Raw genomic sequence first — 15207 nt, 5'->3', positions numbered from 1 at the left:
CAAAAAACATAAATGTATTGTAGCATTTAGTTCGCATCATTAAGTCTGTAATATTATGAAAGATTGCTGTTTAGATTCAGTCTGTGGAGATACAAATTCTTAAAGTGCAAAATACTGTACTCATCTGCCACCGTTGCAACCTTAATATAGAATTTTTATTTTAATTGAGCATTCCAGCTAGGCAACGTTTAAGTACATGCTCAAATCTTTAAAGTTTAATGCATGGAGGAGACAAAAAAGAAAAGAAAAAAAAGAAAAGTGAAAGCTTTAAAATGCTTTTATATGCATAATTTCTTGAGGATTCACCACATATTTGTAAAAGAATTTGGTTAAAGTGTATGTTGCGTGGAATAAAGTTAGTGGCCGTCGTTATGACATTTGCTTTGTTTTTCCTAAAGGAAAGAAGAAGGCAGATGACCAAGATGGCAGCCAATAAAAAAGGGCAACTTGCAAGGCTGGCAGATGTTCAATTGTTACAAGATTCATTTAAAAATAAATTTTGCCTGCAGTGTTAATAACACTCACCTGTATTCAAGTTCAAGAGAGCCATGACTAGCTACAAGAGCTGGGTATTGACAAATGCCACGGTTCGATTTCGATATTGATTATTTGGGGTACGTAGGCCTATCAAGTACAGTACACGGCAAATTTTCTCAAAGAAAAAAAAAAATCTCTCAACTAAGGCTGTACAGGCAACCCCAAGTGGTTACTATAAAGTTTAAAATGAACTGATTTGTATATGCTACTTAGATATATTTAAATTACACAATGAAGTTTTTATCATAATGACGTTATAACTTTTTAATGACAATTATGTTTCTTTTTTTTAATATAAACCATTTAAATGGTGGCTGTAATAAAAACATGACTGATTTATTCAAACATAGAGCCTACATTAAATGTTGAAGAACAAGTTAAGTAAACATTCAATGAATATGCAAAATGTTGCATGCATTTAACAAAATGCTCCTCTTTAGAGTTCTTTCCCTATCTATCGAGTTAATGGACATTGAATGACTTTTCTGAGGTAAATGTAACATTACGTTACAATGTTTACAAGTTCTTTTATTGACGTCTTCCCGTGGTTGAAACTCTGAGCGAATACATAAGAATAAGGATTTCGGTAAGATGTACTGTATCTTTCAACATGGCCCTTGAATTTCGTAATGAAATGTTTTTGTGTTTTGTTACTTTGAATTTTAAATCTGAGTAACAAAGTACGAAGCTTATTGCCATTTATTGGATGGGAGGCGCGCTACAAAATTCGTTTTGGTTCATCAAAAATGAGAACGAGTAAAATCGAGAAATTTATATTTTAAACCAGCCCTACTTACTACTGCATCAATAATAACAACAATTTCCCAGGTAAAACCACATATATAATTACTATTTTGATTTTCAAGATCTTTATTGAAATTCTAAATGTGTGTAATATTCATCTCAACACATGAGATACAGTAAAAAACATAAGGGAAAAACAAAACAATGAATGCTTGTTGAAGCCCTGAAGGGGTAAATATGAAGCATGACATCTAAAACAGCACTTCAGATTAAGATACATGTTTCTGTTGCTGTAATAAAGAAAAGGTGATCTAAAAAAAAATCTTCAGTCAAAATGAAGTACTCTTACTGAAAACTCTCCATACATGTCTCTGTAACCACTTGAAGCATCTTTACAGCAACATATAAAAGGAAATAAGGATACCTCACACTTGTCTTGTTATGTTTGTGCAAGTGACAAAACCAATGGAATATTCTACCAGGTGAAAAATAGTTTGTTAATGAAGAAGAAGAAAAAAAAAAAAAACACTGGCTTAAGACTAAAAATTCAGACATTTCCAAAACCCTAACAAGTTCACTTGTAGGCCTCAAACATTTCTACAATAATACAGTATTGCATACAAATGCTGTTAGAACCAATAATCAGCTCCTTGATAAAGCTGAAAACAATCGGTGCAGAATAAGCAGACTGTCACCGCTCTAGGAATGAAAGAACGCATAAAAGATGTCAATTGATATACAAGTGCTACCAGCAAACTGTTTAAGCTGTATAGACTTTGAAAACAACAAGCTGCAGATGAGATCTTAAATCATACCAACAATCCTAAGTGTGTATATGGCAAATAAATAAACAGCATCCAGGCATCAAGTATGTTTGTTCTAAGAAAAGAATTACATAAGAGCTTGATGCATGATGCCTTTTTTTTTTTCCCCATGACAGATTTAGGGATAAAGTGTGGCATAAAGCTTTTCTGCAGCTTTTAGCCTTTGACACAGAAAGTAGTCTGACAATGCATTTTCCAGGTCTTTTGATTTTACGGAACATCTACAGTACAAAAGTAAGGCCACGGCTCCTTGCCCTTAAGAACCATTCTCGCTTTTTGCTTGTTTGGAAACCGGTTCTCCATTATCTTGCCCATTAGAATCAAGAGGTCTCTTCTTTGGACTGGAGGGTTCTGTTGAAGGGGAAAATACATTTGAGTTTGGCTTTAGTCATACGAAAACAGAAAACAAACTCAGCATTCATTTACTCAAAACTTGACCAGTGGAAAAGTCTGTGGTTGATGAAAAAAGTTTTTAAAAATATGCAAACAATAACAAAAAGAGAGAAAATGTGCTTTGCTACAATGTCAGCTTCTTAATAAAATAGTTATGCTAGAAACACAAAAGGCAATGAAAAAAAAAAAAAGCTTTGAGTTGTAGTTTTTAAAACTGCATAAAGGGAAAGTCTGACCAAAGTTAACAATCAGGTTTAACATCTTTAGTGTTGTCTACAGAACAGAGTGATGCAATGATTTAAATTAGTATATAATTTGTTGCAAAATAAGCTAAATTATTTTTTATTATTATGTTGTAATATATAACAATAATGGAAAAAAAATGGTCAGACTATGTCTTAAGTATAGAATATAATAAAACTTTAGTATATAATATAAAAATGGTTTTAAAAATGATAAATATTACTAGGCATGAGAACTTGGAGGTAAAGAAAATTAAATGCAAAAATAAATAATAATAATAATAATAATAATGATAATAAATATATTTAAAAAAATATTATGGTATTATTTTACTTTATATTATTAAAAATAAAACACCCACGTATGTGACATCAATCAATGAGAAAAGGACAGGAGAATGTCCCTTTTACCTTCATCGCCCTCTTCATCACTTTCAAACTTGGTCTTCTTTCCCTTGAACTGGGTCTGTTCTCTTCCTCCTCTGTCTCTGCGGCCTCCCCTGCCTCTTCCACGACCCCTGTGACCTCCTGCAATTATAGGACACGGCGTGAAACAAGTGCAAAAGTTTTAAAAAGTGAGATCATATGGGTTCAAATACCTGCATGTGTCTTTATTGTGTCCTGTGAATTACCTCTGTTTCCTTTGCGTCTGTTAATAGACTCCTGCTGATCCTCAATGATTTTCTTCAGCATCTCCATCTCTGCGTCTCCCTCAAGTATCTCCCATTGAACAACCTGGTCTTTAACCTTCGGATCCTCCCCTCCCTGAGCCTCGCGGACTTTCTGCAGGGCCTCCTGGGCGTTTGAGTGAAACAGGATGGTGCCCTGAGAAGGATGTCAAAAATGAATGGAAGAAGACATCTTTAAGGTATAAATCAAATGATTTATTTTATTTGTATGATTTTATTATTAGAGTAATTTGCGAAGCATTCTTTGTTCTTACCTCTTTTGCTCCTCTGGTGAAATCAATCCATTTGATCTGAGCATGATCAGAGAAGAGAGCGTGGAAATCCTCTCTCGAGGTCTGACCCAATTCACCGGAGAACTTCAGCAGACAGCCTCTCTGATCATTCAGGGATTTCTGGGTAAACAGAAGTGTAATATTAAAGGGGACCTATTATGCCCTTCTTCAAGGTCTTGATTTTGTTTTTTGGGTCTACTGGAAAAGGTTTTCATGCTTGAATGTTTTAAAAAAAAAAAAAAAAAACATTTTTCACATAGTTGACATTGTTGCAGCACCTCTCTTCCCAGTCTGTCAGTAACGCTCTGTATATTTCTGCTCTCTATGAAGTAATAGTAATAATAATAATTATTATTATTATTATAATAATTTGTTACATTTATATAGAGCTTTTCTGGGTACTCAAAGCACTTTACATGGAAGGGGGTCATCTCCTCAACCACCACCAATGTGCAGCATCCACCTGGATGATGCGACGGCAGCCATATTGCACCAGAACGCCAACCACCAGCTTATTGGTGGAGAGGAGTGATGAAGTCAATCAGCGTATGGGGATGATTAGGAGACCATGATGGACAGAGGCCAATGGGAAAATTGGGCCAAGATGCCGGGGTAAACCCCTACTCTTTTTCGAAGGACATCCTGGGATTTTTAATGACCACAGAGAGTCAGGACCTCGGTTTAACGTCTCATCCGAAGGACGGTGTTTGTTACAGTCGGTGTCCCCATCACTATACTGGGGCATTAGGACCCACACAGACTGTAGGGTGAGCACCCCTGCTGGCCTCACTAACACCTCCTCCATCAGTAACCTAGTTTTCCCAGGAGGTCTCCCATCCTGGTACTAACCAGGCTCAGTCCTGCTTAGCTTCAGTGGGCAACCAGTCTTGGGCTACAGGGTGATATGGCTGCTGGCCATATTATATATATAATATATATATATATAAAAAAAAAAAAAAAAAAAAAAAAAAAGCGCAATGTGTTCTGATTGGTTAGCTGGATCAGTGTGTTGTGATTGGTCACCTGCTTCTAGCGCGTTTTGGAAATGCCACGGCCCTACCATAACCACAAGTTTCAACACACTACTAACTGACTCAACCAGGCCTCACCAGTTTATTTTGCATACGTCTGGGGCAGGAATGATTTAAAAGAGGAATATTGTGACATGTTTGTTCCTGGAAGAGAATTCAAGGATACAATTGAGGCATTTCAGGGAGTTCAGAAACAGTGCGCATGGATATAGAGAATAACTCCCTTTGGTGGAGTGACATTGTGATCAGACCTTTTTCATGCTCAAAAAGCAACATTAAACACTAAAGAAAGTTGAAAATTCCATTTATTCTTTGCTATAGGAGAGGAAAAATTGTCTAAACTTGATAAATCTCCAAAATCAACAACATGTCTGTTAGACCCTATACGACTAAGCTACTGAAAGAGATTCCAGAACTCATAGATCCCCTTCTTAATATTACTAATTTTCCATTGTCATTAGGATATGTACCAAAAACTTCTAAGCTGGCTGTTAATAAACATCTCATTAAAATAAAACTTGATCCGAGAATTAGTTAATTACAGACCATATCCTGATCAGATGGTGGACCTGCACCTAGACACGACCTCATCACAGCCCTGAATGTCAGTAGAGACTGTCTACTAGAACAATCCCCTGTGAAGCCCTCATCGACACGACAGCCATCGGCACAGATCCTCAGCAAAGACCACAAGAACCAGACAAGTCCTCTGCACAGACCCGCTATGGCCAGCTTCATCTCTATACCAGAGTGATGAATCCGATCTTCAAGCAGAAGAAACTGGATGAAATATTTTGAATGCTACCGATCCACAATCTGAATTGTGATGCAGCCTGAATTATAATCACACCGTGTTCGTTCGTTGGCCAGAGGCGAACTGGCCCTCCGTCTGAGCCTGGTTTCTCAAACGGGTTTTTTTCTCCATTCTGTCATCTGATGGAGTTTGGGTTCCTTGCCACTGACGCCTCTGGCTTGCTTAGTTGGGGACACTTAATATTCAGCAATATTACTGATTTGACTGCATTGGCACTATTGGATGAGTACTGAACTGAGCTGCATGATGACATCACTGTTTTCTACAGAGCTGCTTAATAGCTGAATTGAAGTCATTTCATAATTGATGTTCTTTAAAAACAGTTATTGAACCATACTGAAACAACACTGAACTGATTTCAACTGAATAATGTTTACTATTGTCTTTTAAGAGCTGCTTTACAGCAGAACTAAATTCTGTTTGCATCATCAAATCTTTATTTTCAATGTAAAGATGCTTTGAAACAATCTGTATTGTATAAAGTGCTAAATAATGGTGACTTAAAAAAGTATAATAGGACCCCTTTAACAATCTGAGAACTTGTTTTATTTGCATTTCTGCATGAAACTCACCAGCTCTTGTTCTTCAGCTTGTTTCTGCTTGTCCTCCTTTTCACTGAAATGCACAGGTTTACCAATTATAACATTTTATGTCATCTCACTTTTTTGTAGAAAATATGTAGTGTTGTGAATTACCTTTTTGCTTTAGCTTTTGCTTCTACGCGATTTTGCTTCCTCTCTGCCATCTTTTTAGAAAAGTATGCCTCTCTACAGACAAAGGTCAAAGGTTAACACCTCTTACACCAGTATATTTAACACCATTCTAGGTAAACATGCAATGACACATGAGGAACTAAACGGCAAAAGCACCTACTTCATCATGACGATCATCTCATTCCCTTTGTACTCTTTCACGTCAGCACGTTCAACAAAAGCCTTGGCAGCATCTTCAGATTCTAGAACCGCAAAGATTGATCCCTGCAGATGACAACAACAGTATAGAGCTTTTGATGAGGTTTACAGCAGATAGCTACAGTTACAATTGACCCTTCACTGAGAGTTTGATTGACAAGCGATCTAACCAATCATAACGCCGAATCTGCCATTTTGTCCGACAAAGCAGTCAGGAGAGTTAGTAGATTAACGTCGGTGGACTTGAACTTGAAAAATGGTGTGTACTGACATCTTTCCGCGGTTGAAATAACATTCCTTATGATGTTCATTCGTTTATTTGATGCTATAAATGAACTAGTAGGAAGAGATGATTAGTTCACGAGCCGCTTAAACTGAGGCACTACAGCGATCTGTCACAACACATTAAAGAGCCACAAAACAGTATTTATAGTTTAAATTTCTTTAAAATTACAAAATTTGAGACTTTATTTCATATCAAAAGTAACCTGCTCTGTCTTGTCTGTCGACGCGTTGTCAGTGTCCTCTTTGCTCCGCGATGTATTTTTTACTGCGCAAGAACATGATGCGTGGTGTGAGAGCGGCATGGCTTGTCGGACGTAGCAACAGTAACTAAAGGGGACGGGTCTTTGCGAATGGTCAAATATTACAATTTAATCTGTCCCAGTGTTGCTAACTAAAACTATTGAAAATTAGGTTCATTAAAACTAGATGTTGCCTTATATTGTGTAGCTTTAAATAATGTTAAATGAAACCTTGAAAATGAAACCAGACGTGAGCGACGTGACAAAAGCAAACAGAAGCCATTATAATCAGTGATGCTGTCTACACTGGATGTGGTGAGGCACACTTTGTCGCATCCAGTGTACACGGTGTTTAAAAAAAAAAAAAAAAAAAAAAGCATAAAACTACAAAACTACCAAAAATAAATACAATTTAAAATCAACTGAAAATATTAAAAATATTAATAAATACTACAATAGTATATAAATAATACAAAAAATAACATTTTATTTGTCCAAATGGTTTCCTAGATGCTTTATTTTGTCACTTTAAAGTCACCATGAAATGAAAATCAACAATTATATAAATGATTTATCTACATCTTTTTTTTTTTAATTCATGTGCCTCGTAATCTTTAATCAAAATAACTTCCCCTCCCTTTTGCAGCGACATCTCTTCTCTGATGACGTGTTTACTGGCACGAGGGAGGGGCAACCTGTCACTGAGATCAACCAATAACAAACTACAACCATCCAATCAATTCCTCATGGACAAAATCAAGTCTCGCCCCACATTTTTCCTCAATTGAGAAACTGTTTCACTTGGATATTGGTCATAATAGGGAAGAAAAGACTAATCGCAACTTCCGTTTCATGCTGACTTTAAGAGAACTCACACTTTCTTAAAACCCTTACTTTGAAAGTCTTCTGGGCTCCTTTCCTCATATAGATGTTCTCGACTGTGCCTTTATCTGCGAGCCACTCTTTCACCTCATCCAATGTAGTTTCAAGAGGAAAACCTTTCTGTTGAATTTAAACATTAACATCAATCAACAAAAAGCAGCATGTGGTTCAACAAAAAGGCTGGAAAAACAATAGTGTACTATAATACAATTGGAGATGTAACTGCAGTGCATTCAAAAACAGGACAAGACAACATGCCCCATTACTAGACATGTTCAAATATTATTATAAGCTGTTTGTTTTAGAGCAAAGGAAACACAGGCAGGCAGAAAGAAGACTTAATGTCATTGTTCCCATTCGCTCACCATGTAGATGGATTTGTGTTTGAGCGCGTCCCTGTATTCCTCATTGTTCTCTGGAAGAGGTTTGTTCGGGTTTCGCCTTATTTTGGTTTTGTCCTCGCTGATCTCCAGCAGACCCGTTTTAGATTTCTGTAGCGCCTCAACAATGACGGCTGCGTCTGACGTAAGAATCTTTAGTCTGTGAAGACAAATACAAAATGGGAAACAAACACAACCACAGCAAAGTTATGTGGACTGGCATCATGTTTTAACACTAAAGGAGAATTTAAGAATCTTCATGTAGCTCTTTTTCATGAAAGTAATTTATACAACATGTGCACTATCCTAGTTAATAACACAAGACGCGTCACTTGAATTGTTTTGAATGGGATAAAGTGCAACGCGTAATATGGTGGAATAAGTCCCGCCCGAGAGGCATTTCAAAGATGGCCACCGAGTGAAATGACTTGTCTTAAAGGGACTTTAAGCTCTTGTATTAACTGTAAACTCACCATTGCAGCTCTCAAATGTAATTATCCTTCAAAAATGTCTGGCACAACATTTAAAGGGGCCACATGTACATCTGAATGCGCATGCGCAAATTTCCTCACACAAAACTACTTGCATGGCCCGATAAGACCATATATAGTGCATGATAAAGTTTATGGTGTTCTTCTGTCCTTTAAGGAGCTTTACTGCCCATATGAACTGTCATATGGATTTGAGTGTGCACATTATTCAAACATTTCACCTTTAGTATTACACACACAAAATACAGGTCTGGCAAGACATGACGGTGATTAAATAATGACAGAATTTTAATTTTCAGCTTTCCCTATTTTCAATTTCCATTTATTCAGAAACATGATGCATTTCTCTTGCAATTACCTATTAAATTTCAGCATTGTCTCCAGAGTGACCCAGCCGTCATCTAACTGCATCTGCTCCTTCAAAAACTTGTCTCGGGGGAGATTGTGGTCACCAAAATAGTACTAAACACACACAGAAACATTGGCATTCATGTCACTGGTATGAATGAAGGTTTGGAAAGATAAAATAGGCTGTTATGCTAATCTCACCTCAATCTGTTCTGCCACCTTCTTCTCCAGAGGAGACATTTCCTGATTGTCTGCCATCTCTGCTAGGATGATAAACACACAAAAAAAAACCTGTCATGACACTTTCTTGCACACGTTTAAAAGTCTGTGAACACTTACATTGTTTCTATTTTGCATTTTCTATTAAAAAGTTGCATCACACAAACTATATTATCATGAAAAATGCACATGAACATGAAAAGTGTGTGATTCTCAAACCACGTGTGAATACAGCAGAACTCCTGCATGCAGTTTCTGTTATAACGGAAATGTTTACTTTTGAAGTTTATAAACCCAGTGTTCAACAGCACAAAAATACGCTACATGAATAATATATATATAAATTCAGTCAACAGCGATTATAACTGTTTATAAAGCATGTACGCCACGCGCGCCACATGTCACAGAATGACACTGAACAAACGTCGCGCGCTCAATCTGTCATTGCTGTTTTTCTGTCCGATCTGAAACATTGCAATACTGTAAATATCAGAAAAACAAGCATAAACACAAAAACACCATACTCACTTTACTTACGCTCTGATCTGTCTGATCTCAATAAAACGCCACACTAAACGATATCCGAACGTGAATCAAGTATGGCGTCGCTCTGTTATGATGTCACGCCAAGACAGGGAAAGAATCCTGGGAAATTGAGTTTTTCACACAAACATTGAGCTGCTCTTTTTAAATAATTTATTTAGTTTGAATGTGCATTACCATTTCTGCAATGTCCCTATAAGCACTACAAATAAACTCAAACACTGGCAATTTATTAATAAATATATCAGGTGTTTTATTTCCTTTCTCTCATTGAAGTTTCATTTCATTTAGAGAACATTGGGTAGGCTATATATTGTTTTAACTGGTGACATTGTTGGTCTTTTACAATATCTCTTTAACAAAAGCCACAAGAATACACATTATATAACCTATAATTATAACTGTAATAATAATAAATTATAATTATAATAAATGTCTGTAACTAAACAGTTGATGGACCCCTATAGTGTACCTCAGAGATTACGTGTTTTTTTAGGCCAACCCGGAAGTTAGCGGCGCACGGGTTCCCTCGATCGAAAGCATATGCATTTTTCCCATAGACTTTTGGAAAATTGCAAAAAACAAGCTCTGAAAGGGCTACGACACTTACATGTTTTGTCTATCAAGATAATCTTTACAAGTTAACACACCATTTATACATTTTGAAGCCCAAATAAAAATATAAAAAGCTAACAGTAGGCTATAAACGGACTACAGCACAGCATGGTCGCGGATCAACGTCACCACCACCAAGCTTCCTCAAACTTTATTTAAAAAACAACTTTATTTAAAAACATGCTCGCTGATTATGATCTGCGCTGTGTATGAATAGGCTACTTATCCACTTTTTTTTATGAGAAAAGCTGTCCAAATGTCCTGTTTGTCATGATGATGTCTAAAGTCCCCGCCAAAGGAAGTAGTCCCTTTTAGCAACTTGTTAGCAACCGCCGTTTTTAAGACACAATAAAGGTTTAAAAAATCACAAGCTGGTTATAACTGGTGTGTTTTATGTCATAGATCAAAACGTGAAAATATTTAGAGGCTTTGTTAACCACAGACAAAAGCAAAAACCCATTCAAAAAACCCATAGACTTTAGGGCGATGGAACTGGAAGTCCTAAAATGCTAACTCTCTTCCGGGTTTTGCATATAAAAACACGTCATCTCTGAGGTACTCTATTGACTTCCATAGTATGAAAAAAAAAAAATACTATGGAAGTCAATAGGACCCATAAACTGGTTACCGACATTATTCAAAATATCTTATTTTGTGTTCAGCACAAGAAAGAAATCCATACAGGTTTGGAACAACTTGAGGATGAGTAAATGATGACAGAATTTTCATTTTTGGGTGAACTATCCCTTTAAGACAGTGGTCGCCAACCCATCGATCGCGATCGACTGGTAGATCTTTATCACTGTCCCAGTAGCTCCCGAAAATAACAGAAACATAAGTACAAAAAGACATAACGTTTCTCCAGTTTTTGTACTGTATTTTTGTATCTATTTTTATGTTATTTTCGGGAGCTTCTGGGACAGCGATAAAGGTAAATAGCCCACATCATGCCTGAGTCTGTAAAGGGCCGTTAACAAGATTCCAAAGACGCTGAAGACAACGCAAAGAGAAGAAAATTCTGTAGCAGGCAGAGCAGCTCACTGTTCACGATGGTCGAAATATAGGAAGAAAATATAAATATTGAATTGGGGGTGAGGGGTTATATGAATGTATCTCTGAAGGGAACTTACTGTCTTCAGAAAAGTTTCGATGGTAATGGCATTTTATTTTCCTCTTACCTCCTAATGAAGTAGCTATTTCTAAGCGCAGTGCTGCTTTGTTTACAGCGGTAACCAAGGAAACGCTGTATCACTGCTCTTCCATAAGCGCCACCTGCTGTCAGAGAGTGAATCTGCGTCTTATTCAGCCTGTCTGCTGTTTTTGTTTCATGCTTTTTTGTATGTAGCATATAATTTCACAAAGACAAAGTCAGACCGTTCTGTTGTTGCTTTAAATCTTGAAATGAAATCTAATTCAAATACAAAAAAATGCTCATGCAACGTGTGTAGCATCTTTGTTTGGATTGTGATTAAAAATGCAGTGGTTACCTCTAATTTGAAATGGCTAGATATTTTCGTTTATAATAATAATGATAATAATAAATATCTGCAATCAGTATCGGAATCGCCCAATTTGCTTGTAAAAATAAATAAATTAGAATCTGAATTGGCCATGAAAAATACTAAATACAATCTGGGCTGTCTTTTTCTATCAATTCTTCAATAGGTAGATAGTCTTTCATAAAGGTCGAGGTCAGGGATCTTGGGCTTAAAAAGGTTGGTGACCACTGCTTTAAGAGGTTTGTGCAATAATAACATCATCTTCCACAAAGTGCTGGACTCCGTCAATTAAATGCTTCAGTAAATTACTGCAGCTGCCTAGTTTCACCTCCAATCTGACGCAGGCAATTATTCAAAGAAATAAAAGACAGGCCATAACTTAGACTGGTAATTTTATTCTTTTTTAATAGGACACGAAACATGTGCATGACCCGTGTGTCACAAATACAAAGGACACAAGATTTGTTGTAAATATTAACAGGAACAAAGTCTTAGTTGAATACAGCAATGATTGAGCCATATAAATTAATTTGTTCTGACGAATGCAAGCTTCTCTGGTCATATAAACCAATACTAAAGTCCATGTTCTCCATTCATCTCTGTTTGCTTTGAATACAACACTGAATCAGGCTGCATTTCCAATACAGATCTAAAATTCAGGCTCATTCAAGAAGAAACATTCACGGCACTGTTGATCTAAATCAAGAGCAGCAAGTCTGACACCTTACATGTCAGCATGAGTTACTATGACCCTGGTGGCTTTTAAACACCACTGATGTCCAGAAAAAATGGGGTCCAAAAGTCTGAGACCACACTGAAAATCTGGAAATAAATAGTTTAAGCATTTCAATAATAATAATAAGTTGTGCTGTAAAATGTATATACCATTTTTAAAATCCAACGGTTATGTCTAGCTTATGGAAATAGTTTTAATATTTTAAAATAGTTTTAATATTTCCAGAATTCATAACTACAGCTCTGCTCTCAGACTTTTGGGTTCACTGTATATATGGAAATATGGTACTATAAAGCAGATTAGGGCTTCCAATAATAATAATCTGGTTCGTATTATATCTTCTGCATGGAAATATTAGACTATTTTCATTTTATAGTAGCACCAAACTGCAATGTTAAAGGCTTTCGTCACAGCCAGACTGCATTCATTAATACAACATATACAATAATGGCATTCATTGGTATAGTATTAATAGATAGTTATATTAAAGGGAAATTTCTATCGTGCAAATAAATATTTAGCCAGCATGTTAAAACATTTACATTTGTTCATTTTAATGTTCTACAGCAAACCTCAATGGATTAAATGTTAAGCACCTCAGACTGTTAAATATCTGTTAATTCCTAACAGTGAGCTTATTTTATGATTTAAATCTCCAAGGCAAATTGCATTTACGGTCATAACACTTAAATGTGAATTAACAAGTAAAATAAAATTTTTAAAATGTACTCTGAAACATAAACTCAATTATGACAACACCATGCCCAAATTAATTTATCAAGTATATTAAGGAATTTTATGTGTGTGTGTGTGTGTGTGTGTGTAAATTATCTGTAATATGAGTTCACGAACATGATGCATTTACTGCAGAATAAACATCTTGATATTCTATTGGTTCAGTAGGATAGTATCGCCTATAATACTGTATTACTCAATTAGAGCTCGCAATTCCTGGAGGATTTCATTTCCACTAGTCCAGGGTATGATTTTCGCTCTGAATGCTTCTGGACCCTCTGAAATGGCTTTGCACAACAGTTTCTCTAGTGTGAATCCTTTCCTAGGCATTGCAATATCCCCTTCTCTCAATTCTTTAATGGGGCAAAAGTCATTTCCTCCATCTCCTATATAGCAAATCCTCTCATAATGCACATCAGCTTTAGCTTGATTCTCTCTGAAATCATGCAGCACCCTCCTCTTGCACAAGTTTATAGGACACTGCGTACAGTCGTGCGCGTGAAAGCAGCGCACACTCATATAGCCGCGTGCATCTATGTTTGCAGGGTTAGTAAAGACGTCATCTATAGCGGACTTCAACCCTGATGCATGCAAAACCCAGTCTATGAAGACAGTATTAGAATCGGAGATTATAATACAGTCAATGTCGTTCTTATTCTCAGATATGAAGGTCAGGAGCTCGATCATGCCTTCGGTGAACGGGATGCTCTCCATGACCGCGCGCATGTGGTCCGGGCTGACGGACTGGTCTCCGATGTAGGTCAAGACTCGACCCATATACTCGGTCCAGCGGCCTCTCTCGTAGGACTTCTCCAGCCAGGCCGGTAACGTCTGGTCGGGAGTGGAGCGGATCACCCATGTGTCGCTGTTGTCATCCACTATAGTGTGGTCAAAGTCAAACACTACTAAGGTCTTCATTCTGCGCTAGGAAATAACACAAAAACACAATATTGACATGATGACCGACAAACAAATGTTCAACATTCCTTTCCCGGCAAGTGAAGACACGAAATGGATGTGAGGAAATCAAATATGTACTAACCTGAAGCGGCAGCCCGAGTGAATTACTCGATTTCGTTAGCGATTCTGAGACAGACACTTGCTTACAACACAAAGCATGATTAGTCACTGCCCGTCTCTGATAGGCTGCGGCTCACGTCACTCAAACGTCTTGCGACGCTCTGATTGGTCACTCAAATCGTAAGCTCTTGGATCGTTCTTGCTTTCTGTTTCTAGTCAGTTATTCTTTCAGTAAACCGACTCAGTCTACTCGAGATAAAAACGGAATTGTCTTGCTTATAGACACTGCTAGTAAATCATTTTAGAATAATACAGTCATAAAACAATATAAGCGTCTGCAACACTAACTTCAAACATGAAATTATCACCAGTGTTGAGTGTAATGCATTACAAAGTAATCTAATTACTGTAATTTAATTACCTTTCCTTTGAAAAACTAAATGGGATTACTTTTAATTTTTCTAGAATTTAATTAGTTACTTCTGATGTAATTGCATGAAATACTGTACAGACTATATAACAATTCTATATAAAAAATGAGTGGATTTAACATTAAAATTTAACGTCTAATGATAATGCAACTCTCTGCCATTAAATACTTTAGTCAGTTCAAGAGTAATTTATGCAATTTTATATTATTTATTTGAAAGAACCAAAAATGCAGTTTCATGTCTATCCTTGTATTGTTCAACTGGACGAGGTTGATGAGATTTTGAAAATAATTAGTAATAAGTAATGCAATGCTTCTTAGAGAGAAT

The 15207-nt window shown here is 36.6% G+C and overlaps 2 protein-coding genes across 6 annotated transcripts; both read right to left on the bottom strand.

Annotated features, from left to right (window-relative positions):
• Positions 1–1389: 1389 nt before the first annotated feature.
• On the bottom strand, positions 1390–9964 carry ssb (small RNA binding exonuclease protection factor La). Of its 4 annotated transcripts, none has more exons than XM_051897042.1 (12): positions 9830–9964; positions 9284–9345; positions 9093–9196; positions 8229–8403; positions 7876–7983; positions 6420–6523; positions 6242–6313; positions 6119–6161; positions 3684–3821; positions 3373–3565; positions 3152–3268; positions 1390–2456 (listed from the first exon to the last, which is right to left on the bottom strand). In XM_051897042.1, the coding sequence occupies exons 2-12, from the start codon at positions 9338–9340 to the stop codon at positions 2362–2364; spliced, it is 1206 nt and encodes a 401-aa protein (XP_051753002.1). In that variant the 5' UTR covers positions 9341–9345; positions 9830–9964; the 3' UTR covers positions 1390–2361. The 4 variants fall into 4 exon arrangements, with proteins under 4 accessions (XP_051753002.1, XP_051753003.1, XP_051753004.1 ...); XM_051897043.1 differs by having other exon boundaries at positions 9284–9342; positions 9830–9944; XM_051897044.1 differs by having other exon boundaries at positions 9284–9342; positions 9839–9928.
• A 2369-nt stretch (positions 9965–12333) lies between these two features.
• Positions 12334–14598, bottom strand: phospho2 (phosphatase, orphan 2). 2 transcript variants are annotated; one of them, XM_051897934.1, is made up of 2 exons: positions 14472–14598; positions 12334–14348 (listed from the first exon to the last, which is right to left on the bottom strand). In XM_051897934.1, exon 2 carries the CDS (start codon positions 14345–14347, stop codon positions 13622–13624), a length of 726 nt encoding a protein of 241 aa, XP_051753894.1. In that variant the 5' UTR covers position 14348; positions 14472–14598; the 3' UTR covers positions 12334–13621. The 2 variants fall into 2 exon arrangements, with proteins under 2 accessions (XP_051753894.1, XP_051753893.1); XM_051897933.1 differs by having other exon boundaries at positions 12334–14353; positions 14472–14582.
• Between the last annotated feature and the right edge of the window lie 609 nt (positions 14599–15207).

This window comes from Ctenopharyngodon idella, chromosome 6 (genome assembly GCF_019924925.1).
Source record: "Ctenopharyngodon idella isolate HZGC_01 chromosome 6, HZGC01, whole genome shotgun sequence".
NCBI classification, from domain to species: domain Eukaryota; kingdom Metazoa; phylum Chordata; class Actinopteri; order Cypriniformes; family Xenocyprididae; genus Ctenopharyngodon; species Ctenopharyngodon idella.
Note: the sequence above shows the minus strand (reverse complement) of the source record. Positions and strands in the feature narration are given on the sequence as shown.